The sequence below is a fragment of the Copidosoma floridanum genome, unplaced genomic scaffold, assembly GCF_036245765.1.
Source record: "Copidosoma floridanum isolate Cflo_tuat_1 unplaced genomic scaffold, Cflo_Japanese_pri ptg000006l, whole genome shotgun sequence".
Lineage (NCBI taxonomy): Eukaryota > Metazoa > Arthropoda > Insecta > Hymenoptera > Encyrtidae > Copidosoma > Copidosoma floridanum.
In genome coordinates, this window is record NW_028321883.1 from 23,846,010 (window position 1) to 23,873,307 (window position 27,298).

General features: G+C 44.2%; 1 protein-coding gene across 1 annotated transcript; it reads right to left on the reverse strand.

The window, feature by feature from the left end:
- Positions 1-820: 820 nt before the first annotated feature.
- Best2 (bestrophin family protein) lies at positions 821-25,474 on the reverse strand. The gene is made up of 11 exons (XM_014354205.2): positions 25,123-25,474; positions 11,553-11,663; positions 10,663-10,834; positions 9,419-9,548; positions 5,093-5,331; positions 3,544-3,684; positions 3,343-3,450; positions 2,980-3,249; positions 2,329-2,893; positions 1,809-2,251; positions 821-1,733 (listed from the first exon to the last, which is right to left on the reverse strand). The coding sequence occupies exons 1-11, from the start codon at positions 25,191-25,193 to the stop codon at positions 1,302-1,304; spliced, it is 2,682 nt and encodes an 893-aa protein (XP_014209691.2). The 5' UTR covers positions 25,194-25,474; the 3' UTR covers positions 821-1,301.
- Positions 25,475-27,298: the final 1,824 nt, after the last annotated feature.

The window sequence follows — 27,298 nt, forward strand, 5'->3', positions numbered from 1 at the left end:
ATTACAACACAAAATGTGAAATAGTCAATTAATAATTTTATTTTACATCTGCAACGCTAACCTAGTTGCAATTGATATAATTAACAATATCTACACATTTTTCGTAAATAGATGCAATATTTTATTATATTCTATATATTGATATTAAACTTAACATTTCGTTAACCGTTGCTTATTTATAAACTCAACAATCGTAGCCAGACTGCATAGTTTTTCTCTCTTATAAAAGTATACATGAATAAATCGCTCCGTGAAGAAAAACTCCATGTCGTCTCGTACCTTAACATTACACGACAAACAAATGAGTATGGCGATTATGGCCTCATATATAAATTGCACGCATCCGTTACATCATTTTTCGTATCAGTGTAATGAAACCATAACTGTAATCTCGGCTGAATCAACGAGTATAAAAAAAATTCGGCACTATCATACACATAAGTATCCATGGCGAGCGAGAAACCTTGTGTAATTATGGCAACGACATCTCGCTCGTTATTAGCGTATAATACCAATTTTATTTACATAAAGGCACGTTAGGTAGGTTCTATTACTTTTCTAATTGCGACACTCGTTGATACTATACAATACAAAAACGCGCTCAACGTCACCTTAAATTTACCTAACTACCTATATTTATTGTAACGAAACAGTGTAAAAGTGGAATTATCATTGTTTTCATAATAATATATACTCCTATCAATTGAAGTAACTTTAAACATTAGTGTCTTCATAAGATAATAGTACTAAAACATCACAAGTATAGGACGGTATATAACTTGAAGAAGTAGGTTTAAAACGGTATTTTTTTTTTTTTTTTTTTTCTTTTTTTTTCGATGTACCAACTTGCATCACTGATTATCAAAAACACTGTACATATTTTACTAACTTAAACGATCGATTGACGGTGTATTCTTTATTTTTAATTCACTGAAAGTTAGATATCTTACGACTTATCGAGTAAAACATCTAAAGATCTAACGATTTCGATGACTGTGTATGTATGCCATTTGTGAGGGAAAAAAGAAACACCAATAAATTCTTCAACTACGATTCAACAATTTTCCGTGTAGGACGCTCCTACCTCGTTGGCTGTATATACAAATAAACCGTAGTAAAGTACAAAAAAAAAAAAAAAATTACGGAAAAGTGGACAACGCGTGTAACTAAACTTTAAAATTTAGTAACATAAGCATTATAGTTCCGATGCACGCGCCGCAAACTTTCAGCACACAGCTGCATGTGGAAAAACTGAGGGGTCGCATAACAACGAGGCACTAACACCAGGCAAATAGAAACCGTCAGACGTAGACCTCGCTGCGCTTGCTGGGGGTAATCGGTGGCGGGAGGCTGGAAGTCGGACTATTGCTGGGATTGCCGTGGAAGCTGATCTTCCTGAGCACCTCGTCGGGGGTGACCTTGTCGTTGTTATTGTTGTTGGCCGTCTGGTCGAAGCTTCCACTCCTCGGCCTCGCTGGGCTGTTTGGCTGCGAGGAGCCCACCGCCGGTTGAAGCGAGCGCAGCCTCTCGACCGCGAGACTGTCGGGTCTCGCCGGCACTGCTCTGCCGATATGTTGCTGAGTCGGGCCAAGGGAGTGTGGCAGCGAGTTGCTCCGGTCCTCGCGCACCTGCAAGCTACTCACGGTGGCTGGGGGCCCGGGCAGGGACGTGGAACGCCTGCCCTTGGGCTCGGACCGCGCCGCCCTCTGCTCGCTCGCTTGCACCAGGTAGTTCTGGAATAAGCGTATGGCCGATTAGTTGCTCGGCTTCGTTTATTCCTCTCAGCTCAAAAGGTCTTCTCCTCTTACCCAATCGTTTTGGTCGTGCTGGTGGTGAGAAAAGTTGACGACGGCGTCGAGCTTCTCCGGGTCCATGAGTATCGGTGACTTGCGCTTGAAGCCACTGTCGTCGTCGACCTTACCGTCGTCGTGTTGGCTGGTCGCGATGCTCGTGCTGGCCGTGCTATCGTCCTCGGCGCCGCTGCCGTTGCTACTGAGTTCCGTAAGAGTGGCCTGGGGCACCTCGATCGAACTGCTCGGCGCTCCCACGTTCCTCGCAACCATCATCCCCGAATGGGTCGTAGGGGAGGCTGTTGTCGTGATACCCGAGACGAACCTCGTCAGTTGGCCCATGGTGACCGGCAGTGCGACCGGCGTCGTGACAAAGTTCGTTGCCTTGAGACTCTGCGGCAGTACCGCCTGGGCCAGGTGAGCCGCCGCCGGCCTCAACACCGGGGTACCCTCTGTTTTCTCTGTAATTCGTGTGCCTATTATGTACATTTTCTCTTTTTAAGCAACCAACCGAACTGCGGGTTAGTTGGTAACCTACCTTGGATGGGCGAGAGGACCAAGCCGGTGGTCCCGTTGCCACCGACCACGACCTGAAGCACGGGAACGTCGTGTATGGAGTGCCCTGGTCCGCTGTGCTGGTAAGGAGTCTGAGTGACAGGCGGGATAACGCCGACGACGCCGGCCCCGATGCTGACGGCGTTGCTCGCCGAGAGGGCGAGCCGTTGTTCCCTGTCGACCACCTCCTTCGTGACGTCCGGGGTCGGAATGCGGGGCCGATTTTTCAAGGATATCGGCACGGAGTTGAGCTTAGTCTGGGCGACGACCTGCTGCCTACCGGCCATCCTCTGGCTCTGGATGCTCTTGCGCCTCAGCCGGTCGTAGAGGGAGATCTTGAAGCTCGGATTGTTCTGGCCGCCCTGCAGGGGCATCCCGTTGCCCGCCTGGCCCGTCTCCGGGCTACTGTATACGCTGTTGTGCCGATTTCGCGAGAAAAAGCCACCGCTGCTGTAGGTCGTCGTGCTGCTGCGCACCGAGCCCATTCGCGTTATCTGGCGCTGCAGCCAGTTCTTTCGCCTCTCCACCAGCGGCGTGTCGACGCTCTCCTGGTATTTTTTATGCCGTTGATTAGGGAGGGAAAAAAAAAAAAAAAAGATCGTCGCACTTGTAAGTGACGTGCAACGATACTCACGTAGTCGGCGTAGACGTCGTCCTGCATGTGGCCGGACTTGCCGCGGTGCCCGTTGTGCGATGGGTCGTTCATACCAAGGGTGACGTTGGCGTAAAGGGCGTCGCTCTCCTTGACCTTGTAGTACTCGGCCGAGCCCTTTGGCTCCTCCCTCCTGTAATTGGTACTCGCGACCGTGTACGGCAGATCCTTGGGCACCACCTCGTCCCAGTACTGGTCCTTGAGCAGCTCCGGGTGCTCCTCGTGCATCTCGTCGACTATCATGTACGCCGCCTGGAGACGTCAATACGCGTTAGTTTGAATGAATTCAACCAGATAATTTTCTTTTTTTCTTCCTTTTCTAAGTGACGAGATGGTTGGTTATACCTTTATGTGACGGTCTATCAGCCAGTTGAGCTCGATGTCGTCGTCGTCCTCGCCAAATGGGTTGATCAAGACTTCGGCTACTTTCAGCCAGCCGACGTAAAAACAAAACTGCAATCGAACGAACGAAGCGTCTTACGATATTGTATTACCTCCAAGGCACGGTTTTACATAATTAAATTGGACAGTGGGCACATAGTATACCTGCAAAGTGGTGAAGAACGGGAAGTACATGTCCGGGACCTCGTATTTGCCGCTGAATCCAGAGCCCGCCTCGCTCTGGTATATGAACTGTCGGCCCAGGAGAGCAGATAAAAAGTAAGCGTACAGGGATAGTGTGACCACCTGAAAGCACAATACGCGCGTACACCATCGCGGATGTTGTAGAATCAGTGGGTTTTGTTCCATACACGTGGAATTTTTTTTTTTTTTTTTTTCCTTTTCAATTGAGTGTGTAGTAGAAAAAAAAAAAAAAAAAAAAAACAGTTGAATAACGCAGAGTGTGCGGTTTTTTTACATTACTACACTTTGATGAGTGAAGTATAGGTACCGTATATTTTTTTTTTAAAGAAATGCCATTCATTGTGCAACGGGTATTACGTAAAAGTAATTCGCTTCGCGGATATAACACGTATAAACACACGTGAGAGTCTCAGTGTATCTTTGAATTCGATCTGGCTACCGGCTGTTGTTGCATCGCCCGTGTGTAAAAAGTCAAGGCTTTTTTCCGAAAAACAATAGCGTTAAAAAGAAAACAAATCAATACGCCGACTCCCTCGGGCTCTTGGTCGATCGCAAAGGAAAATAAAGCCACGTAAGTATACACGCATGGTATCCCGTAAAATCGTGCTCGATACCGATCATTTTTATTGCTTTTATTAATTTCGATCCTCTCCGATTCTCTTTTAATTGCTCATGCAAACTACAAGCAGTGTGAGTCACTCCCGATTCTGCTGAGAAAATATTGAAGATGAAAAAATTTCAACATCTTCTTTCACAGTACAGGCACGTGATTCGATGGTTCGGGAATTCTCATCGGCAATCCGAGAGCGTGTAATTTTCAACGATAGTATAGCTTCGGAGCAGCGACGACTACCGAAATCGTAGCACTTTTTATTTACACGTTTTATCGAATGGTTGCACCTCGTGGGTGAATAATTCAAGCGCGAAGCACTCGATGTTTGTACAGGTGTGGGGATGTCTCGAGTCGACGGGTTGTGTACGTTCTCGTTTGGTGATAAAATTTTTCGACCAATTCGGCGTGGCCGACCTTAACCCAATAACCCGGTTTTACATGCAATATAGTGTACGAGCACAGCTCAAAAATTATCGGTTGCTAGAAAAAAAGAAAAAAAAAAAAAGGCGATTGGGAAATAATCAAAGTGACAAAGAAATTGTTGAGAAAAAAAAGTTGAGGCCTCGCTTATCTTGCCCATTACACGTGCGCCCGCAGCTGTATACATATGTCATGCAACAATGAATGATCGTTCCAGCTCGCGTGAGTCAATCGTTCCGACAGTAAACCCACAAACTCTTCACTCTGATTATTTTTACGTATTTCTCATACTTATGCTCGCACGTGTTCCACGAACCATATGAATCCTAGCGTTAAAAAAGATAATGGCTCAAAAAGCAACTTTTTTTTTCTCCCGAAAAAAGGAAGAAAAAAAAAATAGCCGCAACAATAAATACACAATGGACGAATGTATGAATGAGTAAAAGAAGAGGGGGAAAAAAAAACATAGAATCTCACCTGCGTGTAAACGAGAGGCACGCAGACGGTGTCGTAGCCGATAAGTCCGCCCAGCCTTTTGCGTATGTCACTGAGCTCGACCAGAAGGGTCTGGACCACGTGGTCGCTCGTTATCAGCTGCTCCTTTCTCGCCCTGTTGATTATGTTGGTCGCCCAGACGAGGGGCATCCAGTACTTGGACATGGCCGCCTTTTTGTTCATCATTTCGAATATCTTCTTTTCCGACTCCATCATGAGGCCTGTCGAGTTTCCAAAAATTATTCAACCCCGGCAGTTTGAGTTTATTTCACAGGTAGACGGTACTACGAGTGATCTTATTGCCCTACAAGTTTTCATGAGTACTTTGGTTGTTTGATCATCACCAAGTGAAAGAAAAAAACTTAACTTTTGTTTACTTATTTCTTTTGCAACATTTCTTCGAACGCTCGTCAGTAGATTCAATAAAAAACTTTTGAAATTCCTTTTTTTTTTTCTCCACATAGGTGCTTGTATGAAAACTGAGTTGTTTACTCACGATTGGAATCTATTAATAGTATAAAATACACGTATATCAAAATGGAATCGTAAATTATTAATTGACGCGCACACGCGCTGAGGCACAAAGTTATTAACTTTATTGCCGAGGAAAGCACGATGCCTCATGAATATTTTTTCCATTTGCATTGAATGCCATTTCCGCGATTCCTTTTTTAGTTTGAGACTCGCCTTTCGTGCGTTTATTACATGGTAACGCTGCCCAAAATGAGAACGATTGGTCAAAAGGGTGCTCTTTGTCATGGTGGTTCCGTAAGTTGATGAAAATCTTAGTATAGAAATAATTTCATACAAAAATGTGTGAAAAAAAAAGTGTATGATGAAGAGTCGTTCAACAAATAAAGCAAGCCTTGTTAAATTGAAATCTGATAAAATAATCAGTGTTGAAGTACATCACAGTATGACAAAAACAACACTTTTAATGTTTATACTACACGAATATATTTATTTACTCTGTCAATAAATTCTAAAGTATAATTTTACCATAAACCCGCAGAGCCATTTTAAAACGATTGACGGGATGTATATACTTAGGAGAAGAAGAAAAAACGTACTATCAAACGAAAATTACAAAGCCGCTACGATCGTCGTAGTTTTTATGGACAAACTATATATAAGCGTGTAGCAACCGGTTGCGGCTGCCCCATTTTGAGCGAAAATAAATAATTTATACGCTGATAGCTCCATTCAATGTACCTATAGATGGATATAATTTTTATTCATACGATTCGCGCAAAATGGCACCTACAGCTCGCGTGACCCCTACACCAACACTATAAAAGCATTAATAGGTGCGATGTATTTATTCACGATATATTTACGAGTTCGGGCTATAGAAAATATACACGAATTATAAAGAAAAGATTGGTGTAAAACAAATTTAGCTCTCGTTACGCGGGGGAGGGGGGGGGGTTTGAGAAAAATTAGCGCGTGTATCTGTTACTTGCAATTATAAGCATATGGGTAGAAGCGCGCGAGTGTGTCTCTGGAGAGCCGAGGCTTCGGGGCAAGGTCAACAAACGCTTGGATCCTTGCTCGACCGGCAAGGCCGCCGTCGTGGCGCACACACAATATAAAAGGAGAGGAAACACGACGAGGGAAAGGAAGAAAGAAAGAGGAAGAAGAAGAAAAAAAAAAAAAAAAAAAAAAATCGAGAAAAATACGTCGTTCCTTCCACCTTTTCCCTGCTGCATCGCGCACTGTACATGCAAGCGCAGCATCTCTCGTTCACAGTGCCATATAATGTGATGGGGGGGTAAACGAGTTTTCGAGAGCCAGCGCGTGCGAGGATTCTTCGCTCCTCTTGTTTCTATTACAACGCGATGCGCTTGAAGCGGCGATAACCCGATCGTGCGCTCGACCGTCACCGCGAGATTTTCTCCCCCTCTGTTTGCCCTCTCGTCCGAGAAAATTCAACCTGTTGCGCGCTGTTTGGCCCTCGCCCCGGGGCGCTTGTCCCTTTTTTTGCTCGTTTCTTTTTTCCAGCTGGGCTTCCATAAGCTTCGTTGCTCGATGGAAGTTGAACAAACCCAAGGTGAACAAAGAACCCTGTTGTCGGTGTCGGGCTTGTCCATCCGATTTCTTACATTTTTTTTTCCTTTCCTTTCGTTTACATACTATGTGCTTACAGTCCCGTTTTCATGAAAAGTAGGTCGCACGTTTTGGAAATAATCTAATCGTGAAAAAAACAAAGGGATGGAATTTTCCTATGAAGTAAAAAAAAAAAATGGGGTGCGAGTGTATACAAAACGAGCCGATTTGAGTGAAAAATCCTTTGATACCTCGGGAACAATAATTTCACACCCAGCGCGAAAGATCGGTATATACATACAAAAGCACGCGTGTGACCGTACAGTGAAAGTGGGCGGGCACAATATATACATGCATACATATATGAACACTTGACAAGTGACTCGCTGCATCGAGTATGTATACACATATATAAAACGTATACGTTTGGCGAATCGTCGCGTTTTCGACACCGGAGACACTCCTTGAATTCTTTAACGCGCGCGTATCGAAGAGCACTGCATTCAAAAGCCGTGAACTTGAACCAGCTGGAATTTCGGGTTCCGCGGAGCCGCGTACATATATATATGTATATAAGTACCTGTGGCGAAAATATTCACTCGGGGACGGACGATTTATTCCCGAGAGGAATAAGATTCTTGAGGAAAAGAAGAAAAAAAAAGTCACGGACCAACAGCTGCAGGTGCAAACAGTCGACGCATACCGATCGGAGAAACCGCCCTGATTAGGAAACATCGGCGCGTAATTGGAAGCTCCAACTGCCTTTTTCACTTCTGATGCGCTTCTCCGTCCGATTTGCCAATGCGTATACACACGGCCTATGTATAGGCATGTATATTTATGCGATCCCCGCGATTTCTCGGAGCAGAAGAAATTCCGGCCTTTGGCAGCGGGAAATTCCACTCTCGCGTCCTTTGTTCCAACCCATTGTGTGTACATGCACGACTAGCTAATTCTCGGTATCGGGGTGTAGACACTTACACGCGTGTATGTATTATACAGTGCTCGATCGCGAGAACTCCGTCACCTATTACGCCTTAGCTATGTACGATACCTACACCTTTCGTTACGTATGCACCTCTGCACGCCAAATTTTTTCTTTTTTTCGTTAGAGCAGCCTTTAAATTTTGTATAGTTAGCGGCTGAAGGTGCCACTTTGCGGAGAACAGATCGAGATGTCAGGAGGATGCAGGACTCTCGATGCTCGGCCATTCACCGCTCCACCGCGTGTACTGTTATTTTTGGAGATACTCTCTCTCTCTCTCTCTCTTTTTTTTCCCCCCCCGCCATGAAACCGATGGCCAGCGATACTGTGCGCGAGAAAATGGAAAAATGCAATTCCACCGCCGAGGGGCAAAGTCAGCGGACATTCGCATTAAAACTCTCTCGTACAAGTATACGTGATATTCGAGACAGTGTACAGCCGTGGGCCGCAAATAAAACGAGCAATCAAAAGTGTACGGTGTAGCATCGGATCGGGCACGCGCCTCCAACGCAACTATTTTCGAGTTTCACTCGCGAAGCTGCTCTTACGGTCCTCCGCCCCCTTGGATGCCGAATCGCTATATTATAGGTACCATTATGCGCAAGAATCATCAGGTGGGAAAACGACGCGAGGAAACTCGGCCCTTTTCTCTTTTATCCCATGCACGTATTAATAATGGGATCAGTAGAGTGGGCGTACCTAATGTGCAGCGAGATCGAGAGGTGCCCGCGCGTGGCTCTAAAATTACCACCTATGAGCTAGCCGGTAGGCAACTTGTACCATAATATATAAGTATACGCGCGTTCTTTCTCCCCCCAAGGCTCGCCCGCGTAAAAGTTTTTACGTTTGGCCAAAACTTCGCCAAAGTTCATGTGGTCAACGTTTGGCCAAGCTTGGGCAATGAGAAAATCCCAAACTTGGATTTTAGTTGGAATATATTTTATTCAATATTTCTCGTAAGTCATATAATGCAGACCAACTAATATCCTGACGCAACAAATTAATATTTTTTAGACGTTTGGAAGAACATTAGCTAAACTTGAGTAAAATATTCCAACGAAAATCCAAGTTTGGGATTTTCTCATTGCCCAAGCTTGGCCACAGTTTGGCCAAACGTTGACCACACGAACTTTGGCGAAAGTTTGGCCAAACGTAAAAATTTTTACGTGGGGCGATTAAACTTTTAGTTTTTTCGACTCTGCGATACATCCTATCGTATACATATATCGGCCACCATCTAATATTGTACGTGCGAATGAGAGTCCAGGTGTACTGACCTACGTCGACGATGTGCTGGAGGGTCGGGAAGCGCCTCTTGACGCGCAGCGAGATCCTCTGCAGCGTTATCACGTAGGCCAAAACTGCGTAGCGCACGATGTTCCGACGCATCAGTCGGCCTCGCTCGTCCTGGGAAAAAAAAAAAAAAAACAGTAATTTCAATCATGTTTGTTTTCACACTGCCTTCGTGGAATAACAACGCATCTTTTTATTTGGTTCATCGTCGAGTGATTGGCACACACGCGCGTGTATCCTCGAAAGAGAGCCACCTGTTATTATACACACATAATAGCTCGTCCAGCTGGGGTATTGTACCTACATGCTACATAACAATGCTGTGGGCAATGTGTGTCGAGGTTTCGAATATACTCCAATTACTTAACAGAAACGTTAAAAAAAAAAAAAATAATAAAAATAAAAGGTTAAAAGATGAGAGAGAGAGAGAGAAACGAAAATGTAAAGCATTATATAGACCGGTGGAGGCTATCGCGAGAGCGCATCTATATTATCCGCGGGTTAATGACACCGCGCTAACGCGCGCGTAAAAGGTGTCATGGTGATTCATTAGCAATAATGAGCGGCAAAAATCATTTGTATACGCGTACGTATGATCTATATATACGTGCGTAGGTGGTGTTACATGTATATGGCAATAATAAATATATAGAGTAACAGTGGCAGCTGACGATTCGACAAGGTAGCGTCAATTATCGCGTTTGTTGGTACACATGTGGTTTGTAACTTTTCTTATATAGCGGCAAAAGTGCGTTGGTTAATTGCACGAAGAGGAATGTGCTTTAAAACAAAAGTGCCGCGCGAAAAAAAGACGGAAGCGGACAAAACTAAGTATATATACGTGCGCCGTGAAAAAAAAAAAAAAAAAAAAAATTGCCTTTTATAATGAAAATACATACTTAGCGTGCGTGTGTGTATATATAGATTTATTTATCTATCGGTCAAGGCTGCCGTTTCGCCTCGCGTTCGTGATTTATAGGATTCACGTTGTTTTTGTGTTGTTGACGCTGTTATCTTTTTTATTTTTTTTTTATTTTCTGCGCTCTCCGACATTTATGCATCACTTGTACAAACACACTAGAGCAAACAAGAGTGTTTTTTTAACTTTGACGTAAAAGTATAGGCATGTACTTGCACTCGGTGCCTACATGGTTGTTTGCTCGCAAAAAATTATAATTTGCCGCCCACAGCCTAATTGATTGATATTGGGGGAGAGAAAAACACTTACGTTTCCTGGTATCGCAGCGCTGATGAAAAGGGCAAGATTGTCGGGCCAAGGTAAGAGCTTGTACTGCTCCCACCACCTCTTGACGACCAGACTCACGTAAAAGCCCAGCACGAAAGACATGGGTATCGACTCGCTCGAGTTGCCGAAGTAGTACCGAATCCTTTCGAACACCCTGCAACGTGTGTGTTTTAAAAACATCAACGAGGATCATTTATCTTAAAAATATAATATTATGTTTCATAGGCACAAGGTAATTAATTTTAAGGGCTCTGTTGGTTGTTGTACGAAACAACAGCGAGAGCTTCTCCAGATTTTATATTCATTCACGAATCATCTCTATGCCAATACATTTATCTTGTAGTTCATCAAAAGTATAATTATGTACCTACATATATACTGTAACGACGAAACTCAAGTGTCGGTCAAAAAGTATACTTACACAATTCTTCGCTTGATCGTAAAATCCAATTAATATCCGTGAGATATAAATTAAAAATTAATCGACTCCATGATGCCCGTCAAGAAAGAGAGTATACACAAGTACAACAAGTCGAGATGAAAAGGCGCGACGGCGATAAAATGTACCACAAGCATTAAAGCCGCACATTAGAGATCTAATCGGGGCCTCTCGATCCAAACGACGGCAGGAAAAAAAAAAAAAAAAAAAAAGATCGTTAAGAGGCTTTGCGGTGCTACCATGTACGTATACCTGTGGGTAGAAATTAGCAGATTAATTAGAAATGATTTCTCTTTCTTCCCGACTACACGTACACGAGAGATATATACGGAGCCATGGATCTATCTTTCTGTTTCTCACTTGCCTCGCAATTCAGCTATATACCTATTATAATATTATTACGTCGCGCAATTACGGATGCATGTGCACGTACTTTTGTTGCTCCTCGTTGAGCGCATATCGGTAGATGAAGTTGATGATGTAGTAGGCCAAGAGGTACACCAGGAGCTCCCGCCAGATTAGCTTGTACACGGATCCTTTCCACCTGAAAAACGATGGAATAAACATATAAATAAAAAGTACATGTATACACATATACTTTGCACATTAGCTATCTATATATAACACGTTTACTCGGAAATGATAGTTAGAGACGTCCCCGTTGCGTATCGTTCAAACATAATAATTAATAAGTATTATTTATGGCGAGGCAATAAAAATTGTTTTCCACGAAAGAAATATAACTCGCTGCTTAGACATTGAACTTGGAAAGACCGAGAATAAAACTTGCCATTTGCCGCGGTAAGGCATTTTTTTTTTTTTTTTTCTTCTTTTGCGATTATTGATCGAACACTTGGATAATATATATCTACGCACACGTAATAACATCGGTGATTGTTTATGCCAGTTATATCACGGGTATACACGTATACCTGGCCGTTGTAAACTCATTATCGCCAATCTGTAGAGTGGGCAAAGACGCAATGGAAGCGAATGATGACAATAATTACGCTTTTTTCGCTTGGTTTTAATAAATAGTATCTAATCCATTCGACTTTACCCGTTTTGTTAATTTTTCACGATAAAGACCGCAAAGCAAATCGTGCGTGGCGAAAAAAATCAAATGCAGGAAAGCAAAGTGTACGAGAGGCTCGTCCAATGATGTATAGCTCGCGTGCGCGCTTGCAATTGTTTGCGTCCGATTTAGCGCAATTTACATTACCCCGTGATGGGACGGAACAGAGGCACATTACACACGCACGCGCTCGCGAATCGTGATGGGAATCCGACGCCCGCGCCGTTGGTAACCCAACACCTATGCAGTATAGGTACGGCTGCACAAACGACACCGCAGCCGAGTCGAGATTAAAGCGCGAACGCGCACATTATCAAGCATAAGATACATTTAGGGTTACATACGCTGCTTTGTATGGTTCGCTATTAGAATAATTTTCTAAGGTGCATTAGGTATATTTTTATATTGCTATTCAGCTGTACAGCGCGAAAGTTTGCACTGGATTAATTATTTTCTCTTGGGGGATGAGCTCCCTCTCTATATCTTTCCAAAAATGGCTCTTCTGCAGGTTTGTATAGGTATAAGTTCGCACGGATTAGGAAATAAATAAAAAAAGAAAGTTATCGAAGCCTGTACTTGGAATAAGAAAAATTACGCCTAGCATTGCGTCACGGATGTTGGTATGTATCCACATACACGTGATTGCGTAGGTATACATGATACTCTCGTAACAGCGTGCGAGGAGGAGAAAAAACAGTTCGTGCTTTGGATTGATTTTTGATTTTTTCGGGATATAAGTATATATATATACACGAGTCAGTTTGTACCATGATATAAAATATCATTTCAGCGATATGCGAACGGATTATATCATACGGTGCTGCGCATGTTTGTTGGAGATTTACACGAATGGACGGACGTTCGATTCTGAAGACGTAACGTCATAATAGGCGTGTAGGTATATACTGCGAAGAAAGCCATCGGAGCTGACCACGCGTGACAAATAACGCCAAAAATCATAGGTTCAAGCATCGAGAGATGCCAATCGCAGCATCGGAGGGAGTGAAAAAAAAAAAAAAATCACACAGATAAAATACATTCTCACGCGAGGTTGCAAGTTATTCGACGAGCGTCAGATGTTACGCGCGATACAGTCAAATGGCGCCGCTGGTAAGGAGTTAATTATTAAGTACATAGAGAAGATGATTTCCGCGAAAGAGCACATGATGTATTGTACAGGTGGGGAGGAACGGCTATTTAGCTGGATAATAATCGAGTGACGCAATGGCGGCTCATTACATTGGAAATAATCATCCGGGCCCAGAAGAAGACGAGGCTTTTGTGACGAACGAGCGAGTTGGTGAGATATTACTCGAGATACCTCCCTCGATTTATCCTTGATTTAAAGGTGTTTTGGATAATACACGCGCTGATAATTGCAGTGGCTCTCGTGTTGATTTTTAGCTATATAAATTTGACCGAAGGAACGAAAAAAAAGAAAGAAAAACCTGTTGATGAAAGCGGAAAATTACACAGCCTCGTAACGTCGGATGTGCTGTGTACGCGTGCAGGTATATGGGGAGTGATGGGAGTCGTCGTTGATTTTATGTCAGTGGGGCGAATGAAGGCACCGCTGAGGTGCAGGGAACAGGTGATCAATCCTCATAAGCATACAATGAAATACATGGACATTACGTATTCAATAAGCCCAAAGGAGAAGGGCGAGGAAATGGTACTTTTGTCAGTTCAGTTCTCGGATGGAAGGAAAACTTGAATCGTATGATGGACAAGTTCAATAAAAATACTTCGACATTCCGAGCGCTGGAGTCAAAACAAAATCGTACGTCACGGTAGTAACGAGGGAAAAAAGGTCGTCGTATATATAAATTGAAAGAGAGGAAGCGGGAAAGAGCTTAAGAAGCCATTAGGTACCCGAGCAAATGTATAAAGCACTGCAGGGGCCGGTGCAAAAAGTAGACGCATCGGGACGATACTACAAGTAATCCTCGCCGGCGACAAATGCCCGTCACATACCGGATGACGCGCACGGCAGCATCCCACGTGGCGATCGTGCCCCGTTGATCCATCGGATTTCCATTAATGCCCATTGTAACTTTGGTTTTTTCGGCATCAGGTGCTCCGTAGCTGAAAAATCTCTCGATCACAGCACGCGACAACCATATAATATGCACCATCGGATCGCTGCACGAGGACTCTTCGGTAAAAACTTGGAGATCCATTAGGGAAGCGTATGATGGTTTGGCTGGGTCGGGACATTTTTTTTTTCGCCTAACTGAAGAATGGTCAGTTTGTTTTGTTTTAGCGTACGATTCAAGTAAAGCAAGAAAACATTTTGATGTCGATTGCATAGATGTATGCGTCACAAATGTCAAAAGCCACAAATACATTTACGACAAAAGGAAGACCCAAAAGACGTGCCTTGCAATATCCCACGTGGGTATAGTCATTATTGTTTCCAGCTTTGTTTGCCCTGCCGCATGGGAAACATTTCTACATTGACGTCTTGCTCGCTCCAAGTATTGATCTTGCAATTTTTATATAATGCTCATACGTAATATGTTTTAGTGGGTACACGACCATGATCATTTCCGAGCTTGGCGGAAAGAAAATTTTGTTGAATCATTAGCTGATGGACGGTCAAATCTTTATGGAGAGGTTTCCAGCTGTTATACCCTACCAAATACCGAGACCAACCAAAAAGGAGGAAAAAAAAAAAAAGAAAAGAGGTGATGGATGATGAAAAGTACCTATACACCAACTATATATATATATTACCCACATAAGCTGGGTAACGGTCCATTGGCATCGGTCAAGGCCCATAGCTCCTATACCACGTATCTCTATGGTTAGTGGTTACAACAAGCATCACCGGCCACTCGCGTGTTTCCGCAGAGTAGGTAGCCTCTCTGCAAATGGTGCTCGTACCCTCCTCTATGGAGTGCAGTTGCGGCAGTTTCGTACCACCGACTATTTGCGCGGAGCTGTATGGAATATATGTGTATATACGTATAGCCGGAGGGATTGACGACTTCCGTTCGGGTGAGTCGTTTGCGCCGTGCACCTATATATATATACAACTTAACACTCACCTACTCGTAACAACTACTATACGCTCTATGCCTGTACTGTACCGATGGACTTTAGGGGACCGACCGTAACTTTTACGGCTCTTTTTCTCCAACATCGGCACTCTGTCGCATGTATATATCTGACTCAATATGTATTCATTCCAATATATTTATACATGTACTACCACCGTTGATGCAAGTGGACGCGAGTAATACGTACGGACGCGTGCCATGATTTATTCATGCGCACCCGTTTGTCCACATCTGAAGCTCAACTACATATACTGCTCTTACCATCCACATGCAGTTGATGGGATATGATTATTCTTCGGATCATTCGATCATCGAGTGTATATATATTATATACTCCATCCATCCATCCATCGCCAGTTTCCTCGGGATCTCGATCGCTTCGATTTTCAATGCGTATACACACTCTCCTGTTCGCCTTAACAAACCATACGTTTAGGTGAAATATCGATCTAATCGCCAGCTGTACCCTACACGTTACGTTTAATCGAGCAAACATTTTATAACCTCGGGACAAAAACCATAATCATTGGACAATTGGTCGGTCGGTTGTAACTTCATGTGCTTCCACATAACTGAATTTGCGTATTACAACGCGGCATCACGTGCGGAGTGCACATTATATTTATATAAATACAAATATGTCATACTCGTGCGGTTTCTCTCGGTTGACTATGCACAATGCACCAGAACTCGTACGTTGCACCGGCATGCACGTTTCATTGTATGTCAATTTGCTGTTGCATTTAGCGCACAATTAGCACCCGCAAGGAGGTGATCGACTCGCCACTCGACATATATATATATACATACATACGGAAGAAAGGACAGGACAATATGCGGAATCCGTTATAATGTACTTATATATAGTCGACAAAATACGAGAGTGATTTATACTGTAGCGACGCGCTCTTAATTGGAAAAATCAATAAGGTCCCCTACACGCGTGATGCATTGGCGCAATATATCCAAGTGGCCATTTTACTGTTTGATCTCGATGTCACGTATCGGTAATCAGTGTACAGATCCGTGGCTTATACGCGGAGAAAACCAGAGTACATTGTCTGTATAACAGCGGTGAAAGGCGTGTGCCCGCGAACATTGTACGTATACCATAATACGCTCTTTTATGTATACGTCGCATGGACATAAAAATTAAAACTCGACTTTTGGTGGGAGGGATACGGCATTGGTCCATTGTTATTATGATCATTATTGCTGTTCGACGATAAAAGTCCGAAGATGGAAGGAAATGACCTTACACCGCGAAAATAGCAAGAGTACCCACCGCTCGATCCCCGTGGCGGTCTTTTTTTTCCTTTTCCTTTTTTTTTTTTTTTTTCTCATTGAGCAAAAAACACAGGGACGTGCTCTCGAGAGATACTTATAGGGGTCAGTGCTCCCTCTCGATTCGCTCGAAAGTAATCGTATCGTCCCTGCAGACGGACCCACGCGTGTGTGTGTCTTGGATGCCTTTTTTTGTTGTTGTCTTGTTTGCGAGAAAAATTCCCAAATTAATCATGTCCACACACAAATAGTATATGGAAAACAAGTTACAGCGAGGACCTATGCAAATCATGTGCAGGCGCCCGACAATAGAATCCATGTCAATCACCTTGCTGTACTTTCTACACTTGTTAATTAGTATTACACTTGCGAAGCGCAAACATTTGACGTGCACGCAAACTGTGTATCGGGATAGGTACATGTATTACGTCGCAACTGAAGGAAAAACAAAAGAAAAAACCAAATCGAACACGTCAGTTCACGTATATATGTGTTACATATGGGTGTACGCAGCACAAAATCTGGCATCGTTAGCGCGTGACGTAACACAAAGTCACACAAAATATAGCGCGACAAGTGCGCGTACCTACTTTAATGCGTGTATATATATAAAGTAGATTATATATAGATACGCGTAACGGAACTACGCGCGACACCCGTAAAGGGACATATTACACGTACGTATAGGTGCATCGGAAGGAGTGCATGTGTAGTACAGTGACCTGGTTCTTCTTGTCCGTGCAGCCTCTCCTTCCCGATGCTCCAATGATCTATATATAAAACGGTGCAGGCTTCCTCCGATGCGATTCATTGTATTCGGCTGTCGATTTTTTTTCCGATCGACTCCTTCGAGGAGGACCTTACATCGTTGGCCTCCCCGATGACCAGTCGAGGCTTATCGGTTCCACTGCGTGTATGGTGTACACGTACGATTACACATGCGCGGCACGTGTCCTGCTGCCTATGTCAAAAAGCCCAATTGACAAGAGCAGCAGTTGCATCAGCGTCTAGACAGGACAAGAGTCTTGTGTAGGTCCCCGCGTGCGATCGGCTGCGTGTTCGCCACGATTGAAATTCGCACGGAGCGTCGTCCCTGTCGATCCCCCAGAGATTATACATCTTATTAGACAGGACTTGCACGCATACCGATCAATTTGTACGTACACGCGACGTATGTTATAATATATATACCTACGATATATATGCGTCGTTATATATAGCGACACGTTTCCAATCGGGCCTTGATGCACGCGTGCAACTGTACGTACTAATATTTTATACGTACGTGCGTGCATGATTAAACGCTGCCGCGATCGTGGTACCGATAAAAAAAGGGACCAACATCATAAACTCGATACCGATCAGAGTCGGACCGGCCGATGTGAAAGACTCCTGCGAGTACCTACTTGAGATTGAGCAAACAAAAAGTGTATGCCTCGGCTGGTTATTTTTTTGTTTGTTTGTTTATTCGCTCGACTCTGCCACCACGTTAACCGTGACAGTTACCTCGCGATGTTTTCGCATTCGTCCCTTTGCCCCGATCAATCGGACGTAAATACATACCCGAGTCAGTAGGGGGCACCCAAGACGATATTATCCGTCAGTTTCAGAGGAGGCGCGAGAGCTTTTCAAAGAGATCGGCAAGGAATAAAATTGCCAAGGCGACTGCGCCAGGCACAAAGAGACACGCCAAGGCCAACGACCGGCCTTAACGGGCCGAGGATCCTCTTCCGACTGTCAAGAGCACACGCAGTGGCGCGCGCGTCCGTCGATCGGCGGAATGCCTCTCGGACAAATACATCGGCCCTCCCATTCTTCGACAAAGACGAATCCCCGGTGATGGATTTGCCGAGCTCTCGTCGGTGGGTATATACCGTACTCGGCTGATTTATCGCGAAGCGCCTTCCGGCGTCTGCGACCGCGCGACTCTGCGCTTTTTCGATCCCCCCGACGAGGTGCGTCTCGCACAGTGCCGATCTCTCTCTCTCTCTCTCTCGAGTAAAACTCCAACAGCTGTGATTTTACCATACCATCGCATCCTGGGTGACTACAAATGAATAAAACGAAAAATCCACCGCATTTGACACGATGATCAAACCCCGCGGTACAGACAGGGCAGTTTAACGAATCGAGAGGCGACAATTATTGCGCGTTACTGTATAAGTATATAAGTGCTCCTCGTTTGAAAACAATCAAGCGATTTCTTTATCTTCCATTTTATAGTATACGAGTGTAATATTTATATACACGGAGAATCAAGAAGTAGAGAGGAAGAGGAGGAGGAGGAAGATGCGACTGCGGCACGCAACCGAGAGGAGGTAAAGTGTGGTGTGCCGATCGGATCGGTTTTGCGCCTGCATGTGTATACAGGTGCATTATAGCGCGCAAGATAATTTCAGCGCATCCTGCGGGCAAGGTCGCCCGCGCGCGAAGCAACGAAATGTTGCGTAACGGTTCCGCTTCGCGGGGTCGGCTACGCGTTTGTTACTCCTTTGCCCCATCGATCGCGGGGAGCTTTTTCGAGGGGCTTTTTGGAAAATGCGTTTGACGCGACGATGATGATCATGATATGCTTAAACCGTACGCTCGATTGAAAGCGGGTAATCAGCGCCGAGGATGAAATTAATACCTGTGCTACTCTGCGGCGTGCGCGTTATGTCACATCGAGCGTGTGTATCGGGTTTTCTGATTTAAGCGGAAAATAATCGTGACTAAGTAGCCGCTCCGAGCCGAAGATGTGCCAACGCGTAAAGACAAAAAGAGACGGTTGTAATCGCAAAAAAGAAAAAAAAAAAAAAATGTTGGAACACGGATAAAAAGTTTTAAGTTTATTTATCCAAGTTGGATGTAAAACGTCCATAAAAGTATGGCTTACGTGTTATGTATGAACTGCTGTGACAACGTAATTACGAAATGGCAAAGAACAAAAATGTCAAGTCCAAACATCACAACAGTCGTACATTAAACAGAAAAAAACCACTTGAGCTCAGTCTAAATTGAGATTAGAGACAGTTGGCAGCGATGGTAGGAAAAAAAAAAACAACTACATTTTAGGTACATATATGCAAACAACAACAAAACAGAGGCGTACCGGGGCCGCAAGGAAGAAAAAAAAAGAAGAACTTGGCCTAAAGCATTTCTGATCGATCGACGACGCGACATAAATCATGGATGAAAAACATCGGAGTGCGAATTCGCGTCTTGCAGAGTATGCAGGAAGCCAAATCGAAGGGCGCGAGGAAGTTTCGCGGCCGTGACTGCTCTCGATTTTTTTTTTTTTTTTTTTCTGAAGAGATTGTATAATTATTATGGTCGCGCTTGTGAGGCAGGAATCGATGGTGCAGGGTCCTTGTGTCGTGCACGGGTGCGTGGATGTCCAAGGTCTACGGGGGGTGCGATGGTCGTCGGACTAGTCGTTTTTGCGAGATTGATGGGTCGAAAGGAGGAAGCAATTTTCGTGTGACGTACAAGTCAGCGATGATGGACATTGTATTTTTGCGGGTTTTTTTTTCGAGTGTCCACCGTTGAGAAATTACACAGGACGAGGCCTCGGATGTGCGCCTTCACTGCTGATGGATTTTTAATTGAAAATTGTTTTCATTTATTTAAAGCGATCGGACTACGGATGAGAGAGAGAGAGATGAGTATATAATTATCCACATCATCGAGAGCTTGGAAACGAGGTAACCGAGAAGTGGGCATACAATATTTTGACGGCGCGCAGCACTCGTTTCGTCATCGGTTCGATCATTTCTCGTGTAATTAAATATATATCCATCGTCAAAGGAAAATCTATACCTCCTCGTTTGATTCTCTTTAATTGCATAGTAATGACCATTTTTGATTTGTTGGAAAAAAATCAATAAGCAGATAAACTTGAAATTTTACAATAACAATTGTTTATACCTTTGGTAAAAATCAAATGATAACGCCATGTGCAGTATATATCCATACGAGAGTTCATTTATTCTAATGAAAAAAAAAAAAAAATTTAACTCAATGACTATATTTGAGAGACGTTGAGGCGTCATCGAAAAATAAAAAAAGGTACAACTTTTCTACCCGTGTACCATGCACACAGTACAGAGCGACATGACCGATACAGTTAGCTCAAAGGAAGTAAGTACCGATGACGATATAATAATGGCTGTACAACCTCTGGAGCGGCTGTGGATAAAATGGCATCTGTGTATACAGTAAAAGGGGAGAATGACAAAAAAAAAAAAAAAAAAAAAAAAAAACGAAAAGGATAACGCATAGCTTAGGCGAGCGAATTTCTATTTTCGTCACGCGAGAGAGCGCGATATGCGCCGCGGTAATTCCAAGTCATCTCCTCGAGCCGCGCTTATTACCCGTACACAGAGAGAGAAAAAGAAGAGCACCAGCATCATCATCAACGAGGGAGAGCTGCAATCCGAGAGAGAGAGAGAGAAAAAGGACGAGCAGAAGAAAGCTAGCGGCGGCGACGACGGCACCTTCGAAATAATTGGCGCTACGGCGCCACGTATATAATATACTTTTGAGGTCGACGGCGGGCAGATATGCTTGCGACATGTACGTATACACTTATTTCCCCGCAATTATAACGCGTATATTATACATAGGCGCTCGCGTTTCCGCGGACCGATATACTCCTTCGAGAGCCGTAACCGAGACATTATTTTCTATTCCTGGAGCCTCTGGCGCTCGTTGGTGTATACCCGCTTCTATTAATAGAACGCCATGGTCTCGCAGCTTCCGTCTTTTACTCGATGCACATTACAACTCGAGCCCCCATTTAGAGGCGGAGATCCGCGTCACATTATACACGCTCCTCCCCCCGCAAGAAAGTCATCGGACCCGGCGCCGTCCGGCCGATCGATCTTACCGCGCGCTCGTGTGAAAGTCGTACACTTTTACCGGGGATCTCGTAGGCATATATAAATATACATACACACACGCTCGGTGCATTTATATGCGCCGCGTCGCTAATTGCTCGTGTTCCGGTGCTCTTTTCTTTCTTTTCCTCTTCTATGTATTTAATCGACTCCAATGATATGCTCCCCGCAATGCACACCTGCCCCTTCTATACACAGCGGGGCCGGTGCTTTATTATGGTTCGATGTATAAATAAGTGCATACTCTAAAGGCGTGCCATCATCAGCTGACGCTGCATCGGCGCCGTCGAAGCCGGATTATGCTCGTTTTGCCGTACGAGCTTATAAATAGCCAGCTTCGCGGTCTTTTTTTCCCTCTCTCCACGCGGTGTGCATCGCCGGCTTTGATTATCGTTATCGCCAGAGAGTGTCGATTTTGCCCGCTATCGGCGATTGCGACCATTACCGGGCCCTCCCGGTTGGGTTTTACGACTTTGGGCTCCTTTTGTCCCATCGTTTTTTCACCCGAGAGAGTTTCGATTCATTTGCTTCTTTTCCCGTGGAAACTACAAGTGTAAAGGCTTTCAGCTTGGGTTTAATTGTATACACGGCAAAAAGAAAACGCCAAGCGGCCGAGACGAGTTTTTTGTTCTCGTTGGGACTGATTCTTTTTCTCGGTGCAGCGTTGAACACGTGTACTATACTTGCCTACTTTTACTTGTCAAACTCCGTCATCGCGATTTTTTTTTTTTTATTTTTTTTTATTTATAAGAGCACTGCGGGTTACGCGAAAGATTACGTGTGCGAATCGCTAAGGTACGTTGCATTTTTCCACTTGCTCGAGATTCCGCACGAGCTGTACGTATTTCATCGGTACACCCAATAAACAATAGTATGTATGTGGCATTGAAATTCGCGAAGGAAAAAAAACATTGACGGGCGAAATTTTCGACAGAAGCTCCCATACTTACGCGTTAAGATTTTTTTTCAACGTGTGCGCGCTTGACGTCGGATGGGACGCGAGTCGAAGCCACGATGGTCGGCATTTTTCGAGCAAGCGCGTGACGTCGCGAGCTTTTATTTCTACTTGAACCGCAGTACGTATAGCTCCGAGTGTCGTACGAATGTTGATACACACACATGTGCGACTTATCGCCGCGGCACCGCCAGTCAATTGAATGCCAGTGCAATGCGCAAGTCCGGTCTTATATTTGCGCTCCATGTGAGCTATAAGCCGACCTTCCGACGTGTATAAACGCACTTAGGTTCTCAAGAAAAATTACCGTGAAATTCATGGCGGTGCTGAAAATTTATAAACACCTCTGTACATTAAAATGAAAGGAAATTGCATATGCCTATTACCTAATTCAATTTTCATAGACGAGTAAAACGCTCGTTTCATACATTCAACAATTAATCGGATGCTTCGATCTTTACACATCCACAAGAGCATCGTACCTGTGACTTTGTTTTTTTTTTTTTTTTTTTCTAATTTTCATACAAAGTATTTCGCAGTAATTTTTTATGGGAATCGCGTGTTTATAGTTCAATGTTATACCTGCACCGTATAAATATCTATGTAAGGCAATAGGATGTGTAAGTACAACTGATGAAATTCATTTGCGGTAATTATGATTTACCGACTGCTACGCGCTGCCAAGCGGTCGTAAATATATATTTTTTTTTCTTCTCTTTTAATGAATGACGATGAAGGATGTGTTGCATAATTTCAGCCTCCGCCGCGGAAAAATGAAATTCTCTTTCCACCGCTGCTGCCGAGACGTTTCGCTCCTTCTTCTATTGTTTACGCGGGATGACTGCAGCTATTTTTTTTGTTATCTTCCTTTTTTGCGCTCTGCAGCGTCAAACGCACGTTCTATCCGAAGGAACAACGTAATAGGCAGCGGGTGACGGACATAATTGTCGAAAGTCTTTGCTTTGCATTCAAATAACTCTCCATCCGTAGCTGCAACTGGCACGTACACGTATACATGTATTTTCTTGCAATGATTCACGCGTACCGATCGGCATGCAAATTATGTCACTCTATAACTTTGAGGGGATATATTATATATAATCGTGTACACAATAGTACAAATGATACTGTACATAAAGTCAGACGCGTGTCTTTCAATTGTCCATGCGATGATACGGCCGAAGCGATCAGTTACCGATCTATTGAACGCTCGCATTACCCCGATTACGTTTCACACACCATGCGTTCTTCGATCGATCGATCGGTCGCTACTTTGTTCTCGCGGAGACAGGTATTAGCTACAACAACAACAAAAAAACAAAACAAAAAAAAATCGGCAACAGGCACGCGGTTCAAGGCTCGTCAGCTCTGTCGCGCAGCTTAGCTCAGAAGCCGAGAGTCGCGAGAGGTGCACGCGCTCGAAAGTTACGAATCAGCGCATAATGCCGTTGCACAACCCGACAGCCGCGGCTACAGCGACAGGCGGCTATAATATACGGTATCGCAACCCGTGCACGCGCCTAGGCCCGAGACCCCCCCCTCCGCCCCCACGTGCGTCGCCATCTTTTTTCTTTATTTCTTTTTTTTTTGCTCTCGCACGTGCGCCACACTGCGCTTTTGATGGTCCTGGATTGATCGACTCGTCTTCCGTCGTATAGCACGTGCGTCAACCTGTGAAAATCGGCAAAGATCGGCGCGCGCGATCGACATCGATTTCTCGAAAGGGGGGCGAAGACAAAAGGCAAAAATCGTTCGCACGGGGATTCCCCCGAGGACGAGTCACGAGTAAAAATCGAGGTAAAAATAGCCGAAAAAACCGAAGACCTTCGTGAAATGAAGAGAGGAGATGGGATTACAAGCTTATAACCCGAAAGAAGAGAAAAAGAGAGCCTTTTGCTTGCAGCAGCAACAACGGCAGAAAAGCCGAACGTGCCGCGGTTGTTGGAGAAAACTGGTTCTGGTTTCGTGCGGGGTATAATGCAAGGCACCTTATACACACAAAGACCAGCTGACGTGCTTATATATACACCAGATATACATGCAGATATAGTCTTTGCGGGTCACATATTACAAGGAAGGAGCCTCGACTCTGTCGGGGGATGGGAGAAATGTACCTTTGGGAAAGATGTCCTGCCCGCTGCACACCCGCACACAGCTGTTGTAGCCGATATGATAACAACCGAGACCTGTCATCCCCCCCCCCCTTGGCGATGCAGTTGACTTTGATCGGAAGCCACTGCCCCGAGCGCGCAGCACGTACCTACGTAAGATATCCTCTATATTGTATTACTCGCGTTCGTTTGCACTGCGTGCGAAATGTCCACTGGTGCCTCGTCCAACTGTCCAACAGTTAAATATACATGTATGTATACACGAAAAGGTGACAACAACGAGCCGAGCGCATGGCAGAGAGAGAGAGAGAGAGAGAGTGTCTCTCTTTTCGTGTCCTGCACTATACAATAAATGTGGCTCCGAAACGTTGTTGGTGTGTGTATATAAATGTACCTCGTTTTATTGTACAGGTGTGTGTGTGTGTGTGTATTATTATATGTATATATATGGGGCCCAGTTTCCCGTTACCATTGTCGGCGCGGCAAAAGATGTAGAACGTTGGGGGCCGATTTCGCTCGTTGTCGCCGCACACCAATCTATATCGTATGCGACCGAAATTTCGCGGGAAATAAAAAAAAAGTTCGGCATCGGCAGGGCGTTTAATTGCATAGTTAATGAGCGACGTGCCGAGTACTCACTTGATCAGGATCCTCCAGAAGCAGCCGAAGGAAGAGCCGTTCGGCACTTCGCTCGCGTACGAGATCGTCATCCCGAAGGGGGAGGGATCCTCCGGCTCTCCTCTGCTCTAGCCCGTCACCAGTGCCTCACATCGAGTGGCGGTTAGCCGTGGGCTCTCCCACGAGGGCTCCAGGTTGCTGCGCTAGCTGCAGTACACGCCTCCACTCTGTATTACCGCGGTACAGCCTGTAATAGAAGAGCGAACGCACGAACGGAGCCGCGATATGTGTGGCGGGTGATCGTCGTTGGGGACTCGGGAGAGCCTCTCGCGGGACTGCAGGAGCCGAGCGACGGGCCCCTGCTCCGAGCTGCTTGTTCCACCACCTGCTGTAGCCGCCGCTGCCGCTCCGGTGCCTACTGTACCCTGTGTTACAATATAAATATACCGAAGCGTAGGTGGGGGTCCCGCGGAGGAGAGCCGAGCTCTCAGCTGAGCTGCAATAGGTGACTCCAACTTTTGCTGTTCCTCCATTGTCATGTATATACGTACGTACACATATACTTGTATGCACTTGCCAATTTCACTCTCGCTTGCTGCTCTACCTACATTGTAGTAAGTATAGCTTACTCGATTTATCAATAGGTCATGTAATTGTGATTAATAATTTGAAATTAATTTTTACCTCTACTTTATGCCTTTGGTGATTTTTTTTTTTTTTTTTCTTCTTTGCATCCCAAGACTAATAAGATTTACGAAATTACCTTGCTCAAATGTATGTGTTTGCGGATTACTCGAGATTGTGTCGTTTGCTTATTGATAAGGACATAACGTACGCGACAATGCGCAAGTTGAAAAACAAAAAACCAAAATTTTTATTTATGTTTAGCTATGTGCGCGTGCAGGGTCATTGCCGTATTGTTATCTACTTATTGTCGTCACACGAACTATAAACAAACAAAAAAATACCTGTAATTTGAGCACTACTCCTCCCGTGACCTTGTACGCGATGTACGAATCTCGAGGTTCCCAAAAAAGTGAGTTCGAGCTCCTCTCGGATAAGACAGTACATTACCCTTTTTGTTGCTCATCCCACATAGTTTGCAGAATATAAGTACACCACTTACGTGTGTTTTGATACAGGTGTACTTTGATAATGATGTGATTTGTCAAGGCTTCGCCTCGCCGTTATCGCAATAGCCATAAGAATGGCTGAGGAAATACGTAGTACATAGTTCTCTCTCTCTTTTTTTTTTCGCACATACATGTATCTGTTTTGTTTGCTGAAGGTTGATTTGCTGATACTATTACGTCTCTTGAAAACCATTCACCATTAATTTTTTTTTTTTTTCTTTCTAATTGAATGTTGTTTTATCTCTCACTTGAACGTTGAATTAAAAAAAAAAAAAAACGCGCGTTATAATTTTGCTCTTTCACTTTGATGCAAGATAGTTTTATTCTCAAACAAAATCATACAAAAACCAATGTTATGGATGTAGAAAAAAAAAAAAAAAAATTATTTCGACACGAGCGTATTGATAAAACGTCCTTTTGGCACCGGTCAAGCAATTGTAATTTTGCGTCGAGCGACACCTACGGAAAGACCGTCCAAGCTGCGGCTTACCTTGTCGCCGGCCTAGCCTCCGGCAAAACAATTTTTTTTTCTCTCTCTCTCTCTCTGTGACCACCTGCAGCCCCTCTCCCCTCGTACCGTCCTCTCGCGTTGCTTTACACTGGAATTTTGATGTTTCCTTCATTGTTTCAAGATGATCGTTATTCTTAACAAATCGATTCGCGAATAGAGTAAGTGCAGGGACATACAAGCTCACGTATGAGTGCGTTGAATGTAAATAAAAGGATTTTTGTCGCAACTCGTCGATCACTCTACGCCAGGAGTAACCAAAATAACAAAAATTTGGGCCATTATATTGTTGACTCTGTAACAAATTAATCAACGTACAAAAAATTGGTAATTTAAAAAAAAAAAAAAAAAATGATCAGTTAATGTTTTATTTTTTAATTAGATAATACATGGAAGATCAAAGGACAGTGGTTTTCGGGGCATTAGGCAGCGCTACAGCTTCCGGAGGTATTAAAATCCGATTTCTTTCGCGAGAGTGCCTTTACACCCGAGTGATGGGACGTATTTATATTTTGTAAAACTCGTTTTGTTTTTCAATGCGTCATAAAATCACTCT

Excerpts from the sequence above, each read along its gene's own strand:
- Best2 (XM_014354205.2), bottom strand. The coding sequence starts at position 25,193 with ATGACGATCTCGTACGCGAGCGAAGTGCCGAACGGCTCTTCCTTCGGC. Across the intron at positions 2,252-2,328 it reads GGTCCTCTCGCCCATCCAAG|AGAAAACAGAGGGTACCCCG; the intron begins GTAGGTTACCAA and ends CACGAATTACAG. Across the intron at positions 1,734-1,808 it reads AGCACGACCAAAACGATTGG|AACTACCTGGTGCAAGCGAG; the intron begins GTAAGAGGAGAA and ends CGCTTATTCCAG.